Below are 20,041 nucleotides of genomic sequence, written 5' to 3'. Positions count from 1 at the left end.
TCTTTTATCTACACTGGCGGCCATTTTGTTCTGGCCCAGTCATGCGCTGAGGCCTTCTGTGTGTTAGCAGGGTTACTATCTAAAATAAATGGTCTGGCAAGGCCATATAGGTATCTATTTTAAAAAACATTTTTGTTAAAGCTCCTTATTGTGGTGCTGCTAGGTGCGCGGCAATCATACATATTCTATTTTAAAAAACTGTCCTGGAGTAAGGTTATACAGGTTTAGAACTGAAAACACTAAACATGAGAACTCAAGGGGAAAATCGGGTCAAAAATCAAATACTTACCTAAGGAGAGGGACAGAGCTGTGGAGTTGGTACAAAAATCATCCGACTCCAAAGTTTATGAAACCAACTCCGACTCCAGCTATGGATTTGGTTCAAAAACCCTCCGACTCAGACTCCTTGGTTTATTGAAACCACCAGCTCAGTCTCCGGGTACCCAAAATTGCTCCGACTCCTCGACTCCACAGCCCTGGAGAGGGAAGCCTCTGGATGAAGCAGATTGTTTAGGCGCACATAACTCAAGTCCGAGCACCAAAACTAGGTGCCGCGATAGCAGCAATGCTATAGTGCGCGGGGCGTGTAAGGGTAATTTGGGATTCCGGACCCAGAGTTGCGACAACTTGGAGGGGGAATTTAGCGGCAGCAAGATGAGCCGTCATTTGGCTCACCCTGCACCCAGCTCACTGGTGGCGTACTAATAAGTATGCTCTCTGGATCCTAAGGCGGCTTGACATACTGTCCTACGGACTTCCGTTGCTGCCCGGAACCCTCCTCCGGGAAGGGGAGCTCGACAGCACATGTGCAGTAGTATGGAGCCACTCGCGCACAAATGGTTCTGGTTTACAGTACGCCCACGCCTGTGAATGAAGAGAAGCTCGGTCACAAGCTTGGAATCCAACAAGAGCTGGTCGGATTCCCTTGGGAAGGGGGGGGGGGGTAGGGGGTCTGTGCTTGGCAACGGTGGACTGGAGGACGGCGTGGGAAGACTCTATAGGGTCCAGAGCAGGTTTTCTCAACCAGGGTTCCCTGGAACCTCAGGGTTCCTTGGCATTGGGAGAGTATGATAGAGGGCACATTATAATGGGGGTACTGTGAAAATTGGGGGCCAGAATAATGAGCGCATAATAAAAAGCACTAGAATAAGGAGACATGGTAATGATGGCACTGTAATAGCGGGTAGTGACAAAAAGCCACACCAGCTTTTGAAGGCCATGCCAGGGGTTCCTGGAGATACAAAAATTACTTGCTGGGGTTCCTTGAGATCCAAAAAGTATTTGTAGGGTTCCTCCAGGGTAAAAAGGTTGAGAAAGGCTGGTCCAGAGGCTTCCCTCTCGGGTAAGTACAGGTGGACCCCTACTTACAAACGGCTCGAGTTACAATATTTCATGTAAAAAAAACAAAAACATACATTACTGATTTCTATGACATTTTAGTTGTTACATGTTACAGAATTGCTTAAAGAGACACTGAAGCGAAAAAAATATTATGATATAATGAATTGGTTGTGTACTATGAATAATTACTAGAAGATTAACAGCAAAGAAAATATTCTCATATTTTTATTTTCAGGTATATAGTGTTTTTTCTAACATTGCATCATTCTATAATATGTGCAGATTACACAACACTCAGCATTCAAAATGATACTTTCAGAACAGTCTGAACTAATGACCTCTCCTCTGGCAGAGAAAAAGTAAATAGCTCAATAACAGTTATGATAATAAAAGTCAGAAAACAGCCCTCTCCACGTAGAGCTTAATGGCTTTTTTGCATAGAGATAACAACTGGAGTTGCTTAACTCTTCCTGTACTGGAAACAATATTAGACTTGTGTCTTTGCTGTTAATGTTTAATTTCTTAGCTGTACTACACACACAAATCATAATATCATGATTTTTTTTTCGCTTCAGTGTCTCTTTGTAGTTTAAAACAAATATTAAAGCACATTGAAAACAACCGACAAACATGGTTTATACTATACGTCCAAAGAGAAGGGGGAGGAGAGTTAAGCAGATAGGAGGAGCCAAAGTATTTTTTTAAAATGTTAATTGGGATAGAGCTGTTAGCTGGACACCACAACCACCACCAGCGCTTGTTACGGTGAAGCAAAAAACCACCACCAACTATTCTCAAGAGCGCAGAAACAAGCAGCCGCATTTGCTGACATTTCACGCCACAGAAGCACAATGAAGCGCTTACCAAAGTAATAGTGGCCTACGTCCGGCCCGTTATATGCTGGGTGCAGATATGGATTGTTCCTCAAGGCAACTGCCGGAGGGGGACCGTTTTGTGCCTCTTCATCTGAGAGGAGAATGTGCGACACGCCAGATGGTTACATCAGAATATAAACAAGAGCTTTTATCTACACTGGCGGCCATTTTGTTCTGACCCAGTCATGTGCTTATTTACTATATAGGAGAAGGGGGAGGAGGGTTAAGCCGGCAGGAGAAGCTAACTTTTTTTTTTTAATTGGGATAGAGCTGTTACCTACAGGGCTGTGGAGTTGGAGTCTGAGTGCTGGAGTTAGAGCAATTTAGGGTACCTGGAGTCAGAGTCGTGGTTTCAATAAACTAAGTAGTCGGAGTCAGGACAATTTTGCAGGGCTGTGGAGTCTGAGTTGGAGTCGAGGAGTCGGAGCAATTTTAGGTACCCGGAGTCAGTGATTTCATAAACTGAGGAGTCGGAGTCAGGTGATTTTTTGTACAAAATCCACAGCCCTGGTAAGTATTAGACTAAGGAGACGGAGCAATTTTGGGTACCCGGAGTCGGAGTTTTCATAAACTGAGGCGTCGGAGTTGGAAGATTTTTGTACCGACTCCACAGCCCTGGAATTTTGCACCAACTTCATAGCTCAGGTAAGAATTAGACTAGGGAGTCGCAGGCGAGAAGTTGGAGCAATTTTGGGTACCTGGAGTCAGTGGTTTTGTAAAGATGAGATTCAAGGATTTCACAAAATGTTATCATGGACTCCGACGTTCCCTTTTATTTTATCTGTTTTTGCTAGTCAAAAAACTATGGAGAGGCTTTTGAGACCTTGATCATGTATCCTATCATTGTGTTAATTTTTGCTTACTGGGGAGTACTGGTATCCTTTACTAATGTGTAAACATATTACTTATATGCTTCGCCACCTATAATTAATCAAAACTGTCAAGTACTAACGTCCGAGTATCAACAGAGAATTTTTGTCTAGAACCTAGGTTCTCAACGTGTGGTACGTGTACCCCAGGAGGTACTCGGGCTTGATCTACTTAACCAAGAATAACAAATTTAGAGTTTTAGAAAATTATAAATCTTATTTAAACAAAACCAAAGTAGTGTTTTAGCTAATTAAAAGCAATAGTAAATGCTTGGAAATCGTTTAGAACCAATTATCATGTACTATGTTTAAATATATATTTGTCAAGGGGTACTTGTAATAAAGTTTACTTTGCTAGGGGGTACTTGGCGAGTACAGGGTTTTAAATACGAATAAAATGTTGAGAAACACTGGTCTAGAGGAAGTATTAAAAATAGTATTTTTGCAGCTGTGCTTGGATTGTAGCCACAATTTCATGAGATGCTATGTTAGCTTTTGTCCCTTGGCAGAAGCGAGTCTGATGCTATATGATCTCGATATATCGATTCTTCAATAATATACGTAGACTTTGGTTAGTTGGTCTGCTCATCATTCCAATATTCAACTTAACAGTTTCATAAACTGAGAAGTCAGAGTTGGATGATGTTTCTACTGACTCCACAGCCCTGGCAAGAATTAGGAGCAATTTTGGGTGCCTGGAGTCTGAGGTTTCATAAACCGAGGAGTCGGACGATTTTTGTGCTGACTCCACAGCCCTGTTTAGCTGGACACCACAACCACCACCAGCGCCTCCAGTTATGGTGAAGCCAAAATCACCACCAACTAATCTCAACATTGCAGAAACAAGCAGCCACATTTGCCGACATTTCACACCACAAAAGCACAAGCTCTTACCAAAGTTATAGTGGCCTACGTCCGGGCTGTTATATGCTGGGTGCAGATATGGAATGTTCCTCAAGGCAACTGCCGGAGGGGGAACGTTTTGTGCCTCTTCATCTGAGAGGAGAATGCGGGACACATCAGCTGGTTACATCAGGATATAAACAAGAGCTTTTATCTACACTGGTGGCCATTTTGTTCTGGCCCAGTCATGCGCTGAGGGCTTCTGTGCAGGAGCAGGGTTACTATCTACAATAAATCGGATGCCGAGGCCATATAGGTCTTTTTATGATGTGTCCAGGAGGAAGGTTATACAGGTTTATAACTAAAAAACGAAGCAAACGCTTGTAGAGAACCCCAAGGGGAAACCTCGGGTCAAAAATCAAATACTTACCCAAGGAGAGTTAAGCCTCTGGACCCTGTAGAGTTCCCCAACCCTATCCTAAAGGCCCTCCAACAGTGCATGTTTTGCAGGAAACCACAAACATGCAAAGGTGAGGTAATCAGGGGCTAAGCAGAGCTGATTAACTATTTCTGTGGCTTTCCACAAAACATGCAGTGTTGGTGGGCCTGGAGGACAGGGTTGGGGAACACTGCTAGAGGATTCCCTGTCATTCACTGGAACTCCGCCGCTGCCTGGGACCACTATCCTGATTTACCAGGAAGTGGGTTTTTTTTTTTGTTACTTAGTCTTTATGAATGGACATGGCCCCTGATCGGCGTCATGTCCATTCAATCCGGGCATTGCGATTGGTTCGGGGAACCCTCAGTTCCCTTCCCCAATCATCGCTAATACACTATTGGGGGCTTTCGATTGTTTTTTCTTTTTGTCTTTCTACATCGCTACGGAAAAGCCACCGGGTAAGAGCAGGGGTGCACGTGCCCATGTGCACGCACACCCCCAGCTAGAGGCCTGCGCGGGTCTAATTTTTCAGATCCGCAGCCCTACTACCCGCACCCTGCTTTTTTGGTGAATCTGGTACCCGCACCCGCAGACCCACGAACTGAACCCTGATAAAAATCAAAACAGGTACCCGAACCTGACCCGCAATTCGGGTAACCCGCGGGTACCTGACCTAATGCAGGCCTCTACCACCCAGCTATAAACACTGGACATGTATACCCGGCCAGAGGTGAAGTGGTTAAAACAAATTAAAACATGTTGAACACAACCCAAAAACAGTGTTTATACTATATGTCCAAATCCTGAGTTGTGTGACAGTAAATCATTTATCCACGTTTTCTCTATGTATAACACAGGACTCAACTTACACACACATACTACTTACAAACCCCCTGAAATGTAACCGGTTTGTAAGTAGGGGAGCGCCTGTATTCGACTTTGACCTGAGGTTTTAAGGCAATCCTGAAGTGAGAAACATCCTTTCAGGTTAGATACCCCCCTATGTAGAGGGAAGGGTCAGAATACCATAGAGCCCTCCTGGTCCTTCCCGTACTTATTGTGCCGCCCCCACACACACTTCCTGTGCCGCCCCCACTCCCCATACTTCCTGTGCCACCCCCCGTACTTCCTGTGCCACCCCGTGGAAGATATTCCAGAGACACTGGCTGTGTCTTCAGTACTCCCTGGGAAGCCTTCAGAAGTACTTAGATCCCCAAGGGCTTCAGAAGATGGGCGTATTCGTACCGCACATGCGTAAGCCCGGACTTAGAGACTCTGAAGCCTCTTAAAATTCCGCTTATTATTTCAAAATCCTGTGTAACATCATTCCCCTAACTAAAACGCTGCATCCCCGTGGCTGGACACTAACTAAATCCCCCCAAACGGCCCCTGCAAAATCCATGACTTTCTTGGTCGTGGATTTTGCTACCCTGTGCACTTCCGTGTGAGGCAGAGCTGTGAGCCGTAGCTCTGCCTCTACACGTGTCTGTCAGTGCGCAACTCCGCCTCTCCCCCGCCCCTCTCAGTGAAGGAAGACTGACTGAGAGGGGTGGGGGAGAGGCGGCGATCCGGGCTGACAGACGCGCTGAGAGGCAGAGCTATGGCTCAAAGCTCTGCCTCACACGGAGGCGCTGCCCGGATTGCACCCCGGGGAGTTAGTTAGATTCCAGCCGCTGGGATGCAGTATGTTTTAGTTAGGGGAAGGATGTTACACAGGATTTTGAAATAAAAAGGGGAATTTTAAGAGACTTCAGAGTCTCTTTAAAGAGACTCAGAGATGAAGTAACATAATAGATTTATATATACCTGGGGCTTCCACCAGCCCCATCCGCATGGATCGCTCCCACGTCGCCATCCTCCACTGCCTCTATCTGCCGGTACCGGGTCTCATAACAGACCAGTCAGGGCCAGTCGACCCAAGCGCAGTGCGTTCCCTCCGTACTGCGCAGGCGTAAGGCAGGCGCTGGAGAGACAGAGGGAGTCACTGCGCATGCGTAAATCTGGCGGAAGTTACAAATCCTGGTAACGGCGATAGAGAAGGCCGAGGACGGCGGCGTGGGAGCGATCTATGCGGATGGGGCTGGAGGAAGCCCCAGGTATGTTTAAATCTATTATGTTACTTCATCTCTGAGTCTCTTTAAAGTGAACCTCCAGACTAAAAATCGACTCAGCAGCACTGGAAAGGCTTGGTGTTTCTTTAACAGCTTATCAGCATCAGAACTTTGTTTCTCTTATACAAGCCTCATTTTTAGCTGCACAGAAGGAAAACTGCCCGGGCATTTTTCCCCTGATGCTGTGCAAAGCATGATGGGATTTCTGATGTTGTTGCTCTCGTTCTGCTGTTTTGGTGCAAAACATTTTTTCTTACATTTTGAATTTGACATTTGAAGCCTAGCGTGTGCAGCTGGGAGGGGTAATCAGGACACAGGACAGTGGGAACTGTGTCTCCTGCTCCCTGTCACCTCCTTTCAACCAAAAAGATGGCTGCCCCCATGACAAAGATGGCTGCCCCCATGAATCACAAACATTTGCCTGTTCTTTTAAAACAGGGTGGGTAAGAGATTATATTACCTATCTATTCTAATTAACATAACTAATGTAACTTAATGACAGTATGTTTGTTTAGGCTGAAGTTCCCCTTTAAGTGTGCTGTATGGAAGTACTCGGGACGCAAGTACTTCTGAAGGATTCCTGAAGAGGTCAACACGGAACATTCCTGGAACAAAACGGCGGACGGAGGACCAGGAAGTCTTATGGGATGCAGAGCCTCCCCTCAACTTGAGTATATATCCAACCTGATGCGAGTTTGCTTCAGATTGCCTTTTTTAGATTTTACGGTCTAAAAACGGTACAATTTTTTTTGTCCCCTTTCAGACCCTAAAACCTGGAAAAAAATCATGCTGCCAGAGAGATCTGCAATCAGTCACCTCCCTGGCTCCAGCGCTGCAGTTATGCCTCCATCCTCCAGGTGGCGCTGCAACTCTAAAGTGAGATTGCCTGACAGTCGGCGATCTCACCAGGAGGAAGCGGAGCCCCGGAGGAGATGAAGAAGAATGACGTCCGACGTCAGGATCCCCCGGGAGGTATGTAGAAACGCTCCCGCTGTGCGCACTGCTCTGCATACAGGCTCCGGCTGCTACCCCGGGCAGAGGTCGGGGTAACCGCTCTGAGCTGCGGTTTTCCGCTCCTACCCTAGCTCGGGGTTACCGCCAAGAAGTAACCCAGAAAAATGTGTGCACAGGATAAAGAGCGTCTATTTAGAAATATTTAAAAAAATTAAGACGTGTGAAGGTTCAAACAAGCAACGTCTCTTCTACATAACTTTGAGGAGAATACCATATTTCTCTATCCTAAACTAGAATGTAAAATCACACTATGAAAGACATAAAATAATAATAATATTATTATAAGATAATAAATATCTCCAAAATTTCCCGTTCTATTTATGTAGTCTGATAACTGGCATGAGATGGGTGTCATCAAAATATGAAAAAAAAATAAATAAAACAACATGAAAACCAAAAACCACAACAGCCACCAGCACTCCTGTTACGCCAAAGCCAAAAACCACCAATGACAACTCCCAAGGCCACAAAGGCCACCAGCTGCATTCAGTGACATTTCACGCCACAAAAACACGAGAAATTTCTTACCAAAGTCATACAGGCCTCCGTCCAGGCGGACATATTGTGGGTGCAGAAGTAAACCGTTCCTCAAGGCACCTGCAGGAGGGGGAACGTTTTGGGTCTCTTCACCTGGGAGGGGAATGGGGGACACTGGCTGGTTATTACAGGATATAAATAAAGGGACTTCCAATGCCACTGGAAGCCATTTTGTTCATGACCGAAGTCATTTTATAGAGTGTTTAGTTAGAAGGATTACAAGATCAGCTAAAATAAACTGGAGGCAGAAGCTTTATAATGAGTGTTTATCAGGTCTCCTTGAGGAAGGTTAGAGGTGTATAAGTGAAACCACCAGACACCTAAGAAAGGTCCCGAAAATGAGGGTGCACGAAAGTACTGTGAAATAAAAAAAAAAATTAGTGAGAGGAAAAGGTGAGGATAACCGAAGAATCTTCCAACCCAACCCCCCAAGAGATGCCTAAACCACCGACGGAGCTGGCTACAGCTCGCTTCCTTAATCCCGCTCTCATCCACATGATACATTCTGAATACATGATTAAAGGGACTCAGAGCTGGAAAATTAAAAAGATTTGATACATACCTGGAGCTTCCTCCAGCCCCATACGCACGGATCACTCCCACGCCGCCGTCCTCCGCTGCCTGCATCTACAAGAACCGGCTCCCGTCACTGACGTCATCGGAGCCGGGCTACGCAGGAGAAGTGCGCCCTCTACGCATCTCTCCAGTGGCTGCTGCAGAGATACGCAAACAGCGCACTTCCCTTACGCTTAGACTGGCTCCGACTGACAGAAGTGACGGGACCCGGTTCTTGTAGCTGCGGGCAGCGCTGGATGGCGGCGTGGGATCGATCAGAGCAGATGGGGCTGGAGGAAGCCCAAGGTATGTATCAAATCTTTTTAAATTTTCAGCTTAATGTGTAAAAAAACCTGTGCTTGTGATGAACTATTAGGGCTCAGACACACTATAAGTGCTTTTCTGAGCGCTTTTTAGCCATCAGCGCTACCTAAGAGCTTTTTAAAAAACGCTCCCATTGACTTACATTAAAATAGCGGTATAATCCCAGTAAAATTGTGATCACTGTTAAATTGTGCGATTTTACCGTGGTGTTAATGAAGGTAGCCATACATCTAGCGATTTGGTTGTGCGATCGACTATTCGATTCAATCATTTTACAGAATCGAGAGGGAATCAAGTGTGGTACAGAATTCCCAATCGATGAAGAGTGGCCGATAAGTCCAATCAACCAGCTTACTCGATCGAGCAGGGTGCAAGATGTCGGTCGATCGCACAGGAATCCGCTACTGTTCACATATCGTTCCATCGATTTTTACATTAAGAGAATGGAGACACTACATTGGTCAGACCGATTAGTGAAGGTTAATCGCTTGTAGTGTGCGGGTCACTAATTGATCGACTTTCAATCAACTATACTGAAGTCGATTCCCCAATAAAGTTGATCGCTTTGTTGATGGAATCTGAATTGCTAGAATCTAGTTGTATGGCTACCTTAAGTCAATGGGTGCATTTTTTTAAAAAAAGCTCTCAGAAAGAGCTGATGGCTAAAAAGCACTCAGAAAAGCGCTTGTAATGTGTTTGAGCCGATCAGGTGCCTGTCCATCTAGCGATGTACGGGCAGACCGACCATGAGACCGATATCTCTCTGATGCAATCTGATTGGAGAGAGTTCTGTTGCCTGCCCGTACACCACGAGCAGATTCCTGATAGATTTCAGCATAAAACTGGGCTAGCGCCGCCGCCTGCCCCAAGTGTAAAAGGCTGTCCCCGTCCCCCTGGAACCCACGCTCCGAAAATTCACACCTGTCCGCCAGCACAACTTCCAGTGTCCACCGCTGTCACCGTACCGCTGCTGTACAGGTACTTGCCGCAACAGTGGTGACAGCGGGTGATGCCGGGAGTCGCGCCAGCGGGAATGGAGACTTTTTAGAGCAGCAGCACCGTGGCGGGCGGGGGATAGCCATCAGTCGCCTGTATGCCGGTTGTTGCGATATCGAACACTGATACCACCACGTATCTGATCAAGCACTTTCGACTGAAATTTTACAGCGTGTACAATCTGCTTGAAATCAATCAAATCATCAATCGGGGGGACATGTTAGGGCACAGATTTTCATCTGATACAATATAATTATGTAATCAGATGGCATATTGAGCCAGAAAATCGCTAGATGTATGGGCAACTTTACTTCGGTGGAGGACATCAAACATCCAGAATCTATAAAACACAACTCCAGCCAGGCACCAGCGACTAGGCTTCTGGGAGCCGTCTAGCCTGTATCTCATCTATAATTGTGGGAGTAAACCAAGCATGCAAAAAAAAGGCAAAACTCACTTTTCAGTGTTATGGGTGCCTTTGGTGGCTCCACCCCCCAGGCCTGAGCGATGTGATTCAGCAAGATGTGGGAATACTTCCGGTGGGCCACCGGGTTCCAGTGGACGAAGTCCTTGCATCGGGTGTTGAGCTCGAGCCGGAAGTGATAGTGCATGTCCAGCACGTCCACCTTGTAAAAGTCGGCCAGGCTGGCGCTGTAGAAGTTGCCTTTGATGATGTCCCAGCGCATGTTGAGGCCTGAGCACTGGCGTGTGTACTGTTTCATGGGAAGAAAATATACCGATGTATCAACAATAAATAAAATATCTCTCTGCCATCCCGGACAAACCCCCAAACAACCCAAATTAGAGTAGGTTCACACTTGCTTTAAAAACGTACCCGTGGCTCTTTTTTTTGGCCTGATCAAAAACGGAGCCACGGATACCAGGGCATACATTTCCACGGACTGGAAACGTATGCTGCAAATACATTATAGAGGAAAAGCGGAGGGAAAACAACAAATCGAATGTTTGAAACGGATCCGATCTGGACATGTGTGGACCTGGCCTTAAAGCCAAATGTGTGAGATTTAGGAATAGAAAAAAAAATGACATACTTACCTCCGGAGGGGGAAGCCTCTCTCTGGATCCCCCACCAAGCCATTAGAGAGCAGGGGACTCCTGAAGCGAGGTCACATTGTTCCTGTGCAGTAGCATGGACTCACTGGGGTTTTGTCAGAGTTCAATCTACTGCGCAGTCTCAGATGGTTTGCCCAGCAGCACGGACCCGATCAGGCTGAGCTGACACTAGGATCCCCCTCTTCACTGTCTCTTCTGCCTGACTAAGGCCCGGTTCACATTAGCGGTTGTTTGCCAAACGGACCGGATGACCTGACCGGATCCGGACCGGATCCGGATCGGAACCGTACGGTTCTGATCCGGATCCGATCCGGATCCGGTCAGGTTGCATCAGGTGGTAATCAGGATGCGATCCGGATCCGTTTGGCAAAATATACGTAAAAAAAAAAAAAAAAATGTTGGGGTCTGGGAGGTCAGCAGAAGGGGGACCTGTGGAATCAGGCCCTCTGCTGTTTAGCACTCACCTCCACCTCCGACATGCTGCCAACATCCTGCCAACACCTCCAGCTCGTGCTGCTCCACTCCAAAATGCTTTGCCCATGTGTCCCCAGCCAATATCGCCGCAAAAATCCGCATAGGAAGTGGGGTAGAAGATCCGGATTTCTCAGCCAGTGTGTTGTGCGGCCTCCGGTTCCCATTTGTTTGTATTGGCCGGATGGTGCAGTCTGGCTCTGCCCCGGATACGGCTGCCGGAGGGGCCGGATGAAAAAATAGCGCATGTTGGAACGGAGGCCGGAGTCCGGATCCGGCCCGGATCCGGTCCGGTTCTGCAGAACGGACCCATGTGAACGGACGCATAGGCTTTAATTGCTATGCCGTGCGTCCGTTCCGTCCGTTCTGCAGGCGGTGCGGCTCCGGCACGGCGATTCCGGAGGGCCACCGCAAGTGTGAACCGGGCCTAATACTGTCCACACACTAGCAGACTGTTCTAGCAGATACAAGTCGGATCCGTGTAATGAACCAGCGATCATCAGAGAAACTTCACTGTGTTTCACTAGATTTAAAAACATTCTGCCATGTGCAGCAAATTGATATTGTGATTTTTAATATTGACAGCATGAAGGTCACCTGAACTGATGTTTAAAAAATTACAGTGGAGCATCTTTGCACATATACTTATGTAAAAAAAAAAAAATTGCGCTGTTGAGAGACATTCAGTTCATGTAATAAAAATCTGCCCGTGTGTGACCAGCATATGATGTAACGGAGAGGTCAGCAGCTGTGCACAAAGGCATACTGGCTGTTAGAAGTCATGTAGCAGAGACCAAGTGAATGGGGGTGTGGGGGATGAATATCCCATCAGCACCAGCCGGCTGATACCGTCTTTCCCCTAAAATAAAACATCCTCCAAAAATAAGACCTAGCTGTAACTATCTGTCCTACTGCTGCAGTCTGCTTCTTCCTGTTTACACATGCCCACCAATTAAGACGGACTCTTCCGTATTTCATTCATGCATGGATTGCCTCCTCCTCCTCAACTCTTTCATCTAATCAGCAGCGGCTCAGTGGGGTGCCTTTCACTGCTACTGTCTGACCAGGACTGATCAAGATGAGCGCAAAGATGGACAAATGCCTTTAAGGTGGCCATACACTGGTCGATTTGCGATCAGATCGACCAACAGACAGATCCCTCTCTGATCGAATCTGATCAGAGAGGGATCGTATGGCTGCCTTTACTGCAAACAGATTGTGAATCGATTTCAGCCTGAAACCGATTAACAATCTGCTGAGCTGCTGCTGCCGCCTGTCCCCTCCCCCCCCAGCATACATTACCTGAGGCTGGCTCCTGGGCGTGATGTCCCCGTCATGTGGCACCTCCGGCATCCGCATATAACTTACGCTATCACACCAGTGACAGCGGAAGTTCAAATAGAGCGCCCTCTAGTTGTACTTCCGCTGTCACTGGCATGACAGCGGAAGTTATACGAGGATGCCGGAGGTGCCATGACGGGAGCAGTGACGGACGGGATGCCCGGGAGCCAGCCTCAGGTAATGTATACATGCGTCGAAATGTCCCGAATTGTACGCCGCAAGCGACGCGATCCCAACCCGCGGGCGATCAACGGTAATTTCCCGCACGGCGCGATCGACGGGCCGATTGATATCAGGAGGAAATCAAATGGTCCAGTGCGTTTAGCGCAAACTATTTGACAGCAGATTCTATTCCAGTGATCGAATCTGCTGTCGATCGGCGGGAAATCGGGCCAGTGTATGGCCAACTTTACAGTGACAGACCTCTATTGGCTAGTCAGCAACTGTCAGAGGTGAGATAATTCCCTGGCAGACTTGCCAGGGATTACAAACACACACTGAGTATCTTTTTCGCTCTCCCCGTTCCCCTATGCAGATTCAACATGCCACTGAATAGTGGCATTACTTTAACCTAACCTACATCCCTGGTTACCAATCCAAATCACTCCTCCCGCTTCCCCACAGGAGTAACATATACCTGCCCCTCTCTATCACTCCCTATCTTCCAGTACAGTAGTGACAGTGCAGAACGAGCAATCCAAGGGACTTCCTTTTCTCTGTTTGTTGTAGATGGTATAGTGTATGCCCATACACTACAGTAGCGTCCCCACACACCTCATACACTAACATACAAAAACATACCCCTTCAAATATAAGACATCCCCAAAAATAAGCCCTAGCACATCTTTTGGAGGAAACATTATTATACAGTAAGACAGTGTCTTATTTTTGGAGAAACACGGTAGTGGCATTTCTCAGCACTTGTTTTAGTTTAATTTAAAAAAAACCTGAGCTGAGGGGGCGGAGCTGACTTTCTTACCTGGGGCTTCTTTCAGCATCCCCAACCTGCTGAGGTCCATCAGTGGAGAGTTAGAGAAAGTTGGAAGTCAGAAGTGGCTCTCTGGAGCCCATTGGCTGTTTTATACTAGCCTCTAAAGAGTTCAATGTGACATCATCCAGCAGGGATGAATCCATACCCCATCGCCTGCTATTGGCTGATAATAACACGTGATAGCGTGGCAAGCACAGCCTTTACTGCGCATGCCCTGGAAAATTCCATTTCAAGTCTGTACATCTTGAGCATGATCTCTATTCTACGGCCTTGGGGAGTCACAGCACAATGTTCTACAGTGCTTCTAGAAATATCTCTATTATTCTCTAAGAGAAATTCTCCTTAAAGAGACTCTGCCAAGCAAGTCCTTTCACTAAACCAGTTAGGTAAAGTAACTGAGGCCTCCAAAGCATATCATACTTAAATTCTAACAGTCACCATTACATGAATTACTAAGGGGACTGCAGAATGCCACTGCTACACACTATAGGGTCTTTACTGAATGCAAATAATGGATAAAAATGGCTTATATTTTGCAATATACATTTATAAAATGAGTCAGTGTTTGCCCAATGTAAAAAGCTTTCCTCACCCCAATTTACTTTAACGTTTATCACAGTCCTTGTTCCAAAATGGATTAAATGGGTTTTTCCCCTTATATAGACAGGTGTGTGCCTTTCCAAACCATGTCCAATAAACTGAATTTACCATAGGAGGACTCCAGTTCAGCTAACATTTCATGATGATCAGGATGCGCCTGAGCTCAATTTTGAGCTTCATGGCAAAGGCCGTGAATACTTATGCACATGTGATTTCTGAAGAATTCTGAAGAGTTGAACTTTGAGTTTCATCCCACTTTTTAAGGGGAACTTCAGCCTAAACAAACATACTGTCATTAAGTTACATTAGTTAGGTTATTTAACCTCCCTGGCGGTTAATTTATTTTTGAAAATGGGCAAAAAACGTGTTTTTTTTTATTTATTTTTACCAGAGTGGTAGCTACATGAAACACCACTAGAGGGCGCATGTGGCCCTCTAGTGCGATCGTCGCCGGCATCAATAGCAAACAGGGGAACGCGTATATAACGCGTTCCCCTGTTTGGCTTCTCCTGTCGCCATGGCGACGATCGGCATGACGTCATGGACGTCAGTCGACGTCCTGCGCACTCGATCCAGCACATAGCGCTGCCCGGAACTCATTGATCCGGGCAGCGCAGGGCTCTGGCGGGGGGGGGGGGCCCTCTTCAGCCGCTGCGTGCGGGCGATCGCCGCAGAGCGGCGGCGATCGAGCTGTGCGCGCGGCTAGCAAAGTGCTGGCTGCGCGCACAGCACTTTGAATGGGGCGAATTGCCCCAGCAGACCCTGAGAAATCCTCCTGCGCGGCATAGCCCGAGCTCAGCTCGGGCTTACCGCCAGGGAGGTTAAAATAGATAGGTAATACAATGTCTTACCCACCCTGTTTTAAAAGAACAGGCAAATGTTTGTGATTTCATGAGGGCAGCTAGCTTTTTGGTTGGAAGGTGACAGGGGGCATGGGACACACTTCCAACTGTCCTGTGTCCTGATCCCCCTCACAGCTGCACGCGCTAGGCAATGATGACGACAACAACATCAGAAATCCGATCATGCTTTGCACAGCATCAGGGGAAAAATGCCCGGGCAGTTTTCTTCTGTGCAGCTAAAAATGAGGCTTGGGTAAGAAAAACAAAGTTCTGATGCTGTGAAACTGTTAACACTGAGCCTTTTCAGTGCTGCCGAGTAGATTTTTAGCCTGGAGGTTCACTTTAACCTACCTGGCGTTCTATTAAGATCGCCAGGGCGGCTGCGGGAGGTTTTTTTTTTTATTAAAAAAAAACAAAACTATTACATGCAGCCAACTGAACTGCATGAAAGCCCACTAGAGGGCGCTCCGTATGCGTACTTCAGTAACAAGGAAGCCCGCAATGAGCGGCCTTCCTTGTTTCGCTTTCCTCGTCGCCAAGGCGACGAGCGGAGTGACGTCATGGACGTCAGCCGACGTCCTGATGTCAGCCGCCTCCGATCCAGCCCTTAGCGCTGGCCGGAACTATTTGTTCCGGCTGCGCTGGGGGGACCCTCTTTCGCCGCTGCACGCGGCGGATCGCCGCACTGCGGCGGTGATCAGGTAGCACACGCGGCTGAATAAAATCGGCCCAGCGGGGCCTGAGAAATCCTCCTGCGCAGGTTACCCCGAGCTGAGCTCGGGATAACCGGCAAGGAGGTTAAGGTACTAAAAGACAAAAGCTCCCATCAGGCTGCAACAGAAGGGTTGTGGATGCAGACAACTTTACCCAGACCTCCACTGCAAGTAATAATAATAATCCTAACATTTGTATAGCGCTTTTCTCCTGTTGGATTCCAAGCGCTCAAAAACTGCAGCCACTAAAGGCGCGCTCAAGGGACCTCCCTGTAGTTTTAGGAAGTCTTGCCCAAGCACTTCTTACTGAATAGGTACTGACCCTAGCCTCCCATGTCAAAGGCAGAGCCCTTAACCCGTACACAATTCCGCCACTCTAACGTAACCAAGACACACACACGTAACGGACAGGGAAAACTTGCATTAGTAACATCATGATGTCTGGATGTGGACAGGTCCCCTTGAAGGTAGGGTGCAGGGGAACCAGTGGAGAGATGGCATTGATAGCAGTACAACGCTCACCTCTTGGTAGGAGAGTTCAGAGGTTAAGGTCCCCACCAGATCCTCGTCAGGCTTAAAGCCGGTCGGCATAGTCATGTTCCAAATCACCAGGCACTCTGGACTCAGGACCTGGGGGAGCCGCTGGAAAAGGCAGTCCAGGTTTCTCTTGTACGCCGACAGGTCATAGTCGTTGTACCTGCAGGAGAGACATGGCTCTGAGCATTGTTGTTGTGGAATACAGAGGACTGTCTTGTCTAGTCACATAACCGAGAGCCCTCACCCTGGATGTGATTTCTCATACAAGTTGTGTCTACCCATAGACTGCAAGCTCACATGGATTTCCTGGCCTAGCCCTATTACATATATTAGATGTATGTACACAGCTCTCCCAATTGATAGACGTTCCAGTCAGAATGACCACATTGGCCATTGATTGGGACAGAATTACTTCACCAGCTGGGTAGGACGATGGTTCCTGTGGTCTTTATAACCCAAGAATATCGAGGAGTGAAAAGGAGGGACCAGAAGCCCAATTGTGCAATATGCGTTGTGGTGGGGTGTAGATGTAATTGCTGAAAATATATATATATACTCACAAGGGTAGGTTACAAATACTTGCAACAACCACTGTTTCCTTCAGGGAATTGCCCGTCCCCGCCCCACTCTCCCTGTCTGTTCACAGGAACTGGACGGTCGCTCGCCAAGGAAGGTCTAAGCTGACAATACTGACAGGTAGTGATGGACATGTCTAGGAGAACTCCTGGAGAAGCATGGGATTTGTTTGATCAGCTGATAGATTTGCAAAGCTCTGATTGGCTGTGATCACATCCCGCTATATCACATGCTTATGACTAGCAAATCGGAGACTTGCATATCAATCACCTGACCAAATTGATCACATGCTTCTCCCTGCGTTCCCTTAACCACTTGCCGACCAGTAAATTTCTGTCTGATCTGTGCTGCGTGGGCTCTCCAGCCCGCAGCACAGATCAGGAATGAGGCAGGGCGATCAGACTTAACCCCTTTTTTCCCCACTAGGGGGATGTCCTGCTGGGGGGGGGGGGGGTCTGATCGCCGCCGGCTCTCTGCGCTTTGCGGGGGGGGGGGCTCTTCAAAGCCCCCCTCCGCAGCGTTTTCGGCGCTCCGTCCCTCTCCCTTCCCATCTGAGCTGCGCAGGACGGATATCCGTCCTGCGCATTGAAGGATAGGCTTCAGCCTATCATATGCCGGCGATCCCCGGCCAATCAGAGGCCGGGGATCGCCGATCTGCCTTACGGCGCTGCTGCGCAGCAGCGCCGTATGATGTAAACAGCGGGGATTTCTTCCCCGCGAAATCCCCGCGTGTTTACATTTTGCCGGCGAGCCGCGGTCGGCGGCTCTCCGGCTGTTCACGGAGACAGCCTCCGTGAATGGAAACCCGCAGACGACCAGTTTACGCCAATCTGCGTTAGCTGGTCGTCAAGAGGTTAAAAATGACCACCACCATTGAATAGTGGAGGTGCCCAGTATTTAAATGAGCAAACTATAGAATTCATACAATGAAGGCGAGGCGACCCTCACCTCAAGAATCAAGCCAGTTTACTGGAATCGTCATTCTGTCTTGCTAATGTGCTCGAATGAAATCTATTCCCGTAGTACTGGTTTGATTCTTCTGGAGAGGTAAGGATTGCCTCTGATTGGGAACGGCTGAGGTTTCCCAGCACATAACACACACATTTGTGTAAACGACCAATCAGCCAGCCGAAAGCAACGGATGGGACAGGAGAGACAACGTACACAAGTGTATGACGGCTCGCTATCCCCGTCCTGTCATTTTCCTTTATCAGGACAAGACAATGTATTCCACACAGCGCTGCGCAATATAAATACTTAAAGTGGATCCGAGATAAACTTTTACTCATTGCATAATTGTGTTCCTTTCATATAGTTTATAGGGCATTTCTCAAGCCAAATACTTCTAATTCCCTATAAACTAAACCAGCCTCACCCACAGCTTTTCACAGTGCCTTGGCACTGTAGCAAGGGCTTATGGGAGCTCAGTCTGGACAGGAAGAGCAGGAGGAGGTTACTAGCCAGAGATTTCAGGGGAGGAGGAGAGAGGATTGAATTTACACACAGGCAAGCTGATGGCATCACCAGCCCTCAGCCTGTGACAATGTGACAAACAGAACATGGCTGCCCTCATTGTATCACGGGAATAATCATATACTGTTGAAGCTGTTTGCAGCTAGATTTGTTGTGTAAACTATCTAAACTTTAGATAAGATAGACAAGTTACTTGTTATAGTTAGTTTTTCATCTCGGATCCGCTTTAAAATAAATAAATCAGGACACCGACTGGAAGGATCAATCACCTGACGGGTTGGCCACAGATTCCCTCGTGGCCAAGCCCAGAGCGTGAACAGGTTATGTATACTTTACAATGGTCACCGGAGGGACATATATCATTAGGGGACAGAGTCGGGGCGGCCGATCCCTGATCAATTTCACCGGGAAATGGACTGCGGTGAATGGGCAGCTGACAGATCTCCTTTATCAGATTTAATTAGAGAGAGATCTGTCTCTTGGTCGTATCTGTCCATCATCGTAAGATATATGGCCACCTTTAGTGTTTGTTGGTAGAGATGGTCCTTGAGATAATCGATGACCAAGCAATCCGTTATTTAGGTAACTGGTGATTGTCGCAATAGTCAGGATCGCTTTAGCAGCCCAGTGAAGTGCTGGCGGACGTGCTGGTGCACTGAGAGACCGATAACGCTATACACATTCCCCTTTACCTGAGCAGGTCCCAGATGCAAGAGCTGATGAGCAGGACGTCGGGTTGGGGCCCCTTCTTGAAGTCGGCCAGCACGCTCTCTACGTAGTCCGAGTAGACCCGGGTCAGAAAGTAGAAGCGCACCAGGTGGTGGTTGGTGCAGTACTGCCGCACTTCACGGTATGTCACCCCATTGTGCATTACATCCAACGACCCGCCTTCAATCAGCTCATCATTCAGGAACGACTCCTCCCCCTAACAGGAAAAAAATAATACATCAAAATAATAATAACACACCCACACAGACAGAGAGACAGACAGACACAAGAAATAAAGTTAAAGTGGATCCGAGATGAACTTTTACTCATTGCATAATTGTGTTCCTCAAGCCAAATACTTTGTTTTAATGCTCTAATTCCCTATAAATTACACAAGCCACGCCCACAGTTTTTCAGAGAGCCTTGGCATTTTCAGAAAATAGCAAGGGCTCATGGGAGCTCAGTCTGGGCCGGAGGAGGGGGAGGTATTACTAGCCAGAGATTTCAGAAGCAGAGGGGAGGAGGGGGGATTAGGTGCAGAAGGTGAAGAAGATACAGATATGCCTGCCTTTGTGTAATGTTTACAACATGGCTGCTGTCATTGTATCACAGGAAGAAATAATCATATTCTATTGAAGCTGTTTGCAGCTAGATTTGCTGTGTAAACTATCTAAACTTTAGATAAGTTATATAGAAAAGTTACTTGTTATAGTTAGTTTTTCATCTCGGATCTGCTTTAAGTAACTGTACACTGAAAATCACAATGGCCGTGCGCTGCGATCACATTTTTCAGTTAGCACCACATGCAGTT

General features: G+C 47.3%; 1 protein-coding gene across 8 annotated transcripts in view; it reads right to left on the bottom strand.

Annotated features, from left to right (window-relative positions):
• The window catches only part of LOC137562355 (PC-esterase domain-containing protein 1A-like), a 101,698-nt gene that overhangs the window by 33,395 nt on the left and 48,262 nt on the right, over nt 1-20,041 (bottom strand). For 4 of the 8 annotated variants that reach the window (XM_068273699.1, XM_068273692.1, XM_068273702.1 and 1 more), the window contains exons 4-9: nt 19,215-19,447; nt 16,459-16,633; nt 10,362-10,617; nt 8,021-8,122; nt 3,980-4,081; nt 2,206-2,307 (exon numbers count right to left, since the gene is read on the bottom strand). In XM_068273699.1, coding sequence (XP_068129800.1) covers nt 2,206-2,307; nt 3,980-4,081; nt 8,021-8,122; nt 10,362-10,617; nt 16,459-16,633; nt 19,215-19,447 — 970 coding nt within the window. The remainder of the gene's footprint in view (nt 1-2,205; nt 2,308-3,979; nt 4,082-8,020; nt 8,123-10,361; nt 10,618-16,458; nt 16,634-19,214; nt 19,448-20,041) is intronic. The other 4 variants (XM_068273714.1, XM_068273705.1, XM_068273696.1 and 1 more) reach the window with 3 other exon arrangements.

Source organism: Hyperolius riggenbachi, chromosome 1 (assembly GCF_040937935.1).
Source record: "Hyperolius riggenbachi isolate aHypRig1 chromosome 1, aHypRig1.pri, whole genome shotgun sequence".
NCBI classification, from domain to species: domain Eukaryota; kingdom Metazoa; phylum Chordata; class Amphibia; order Anura; family Hyperoliidae; genus Hyperolius; species Hyperolius riggenbachi.
The sequence above is the reverse complement of the archived record's forward strand: the minus strand, read 5'-3'. Positions and strand labels throughout refer to the sequence as shown.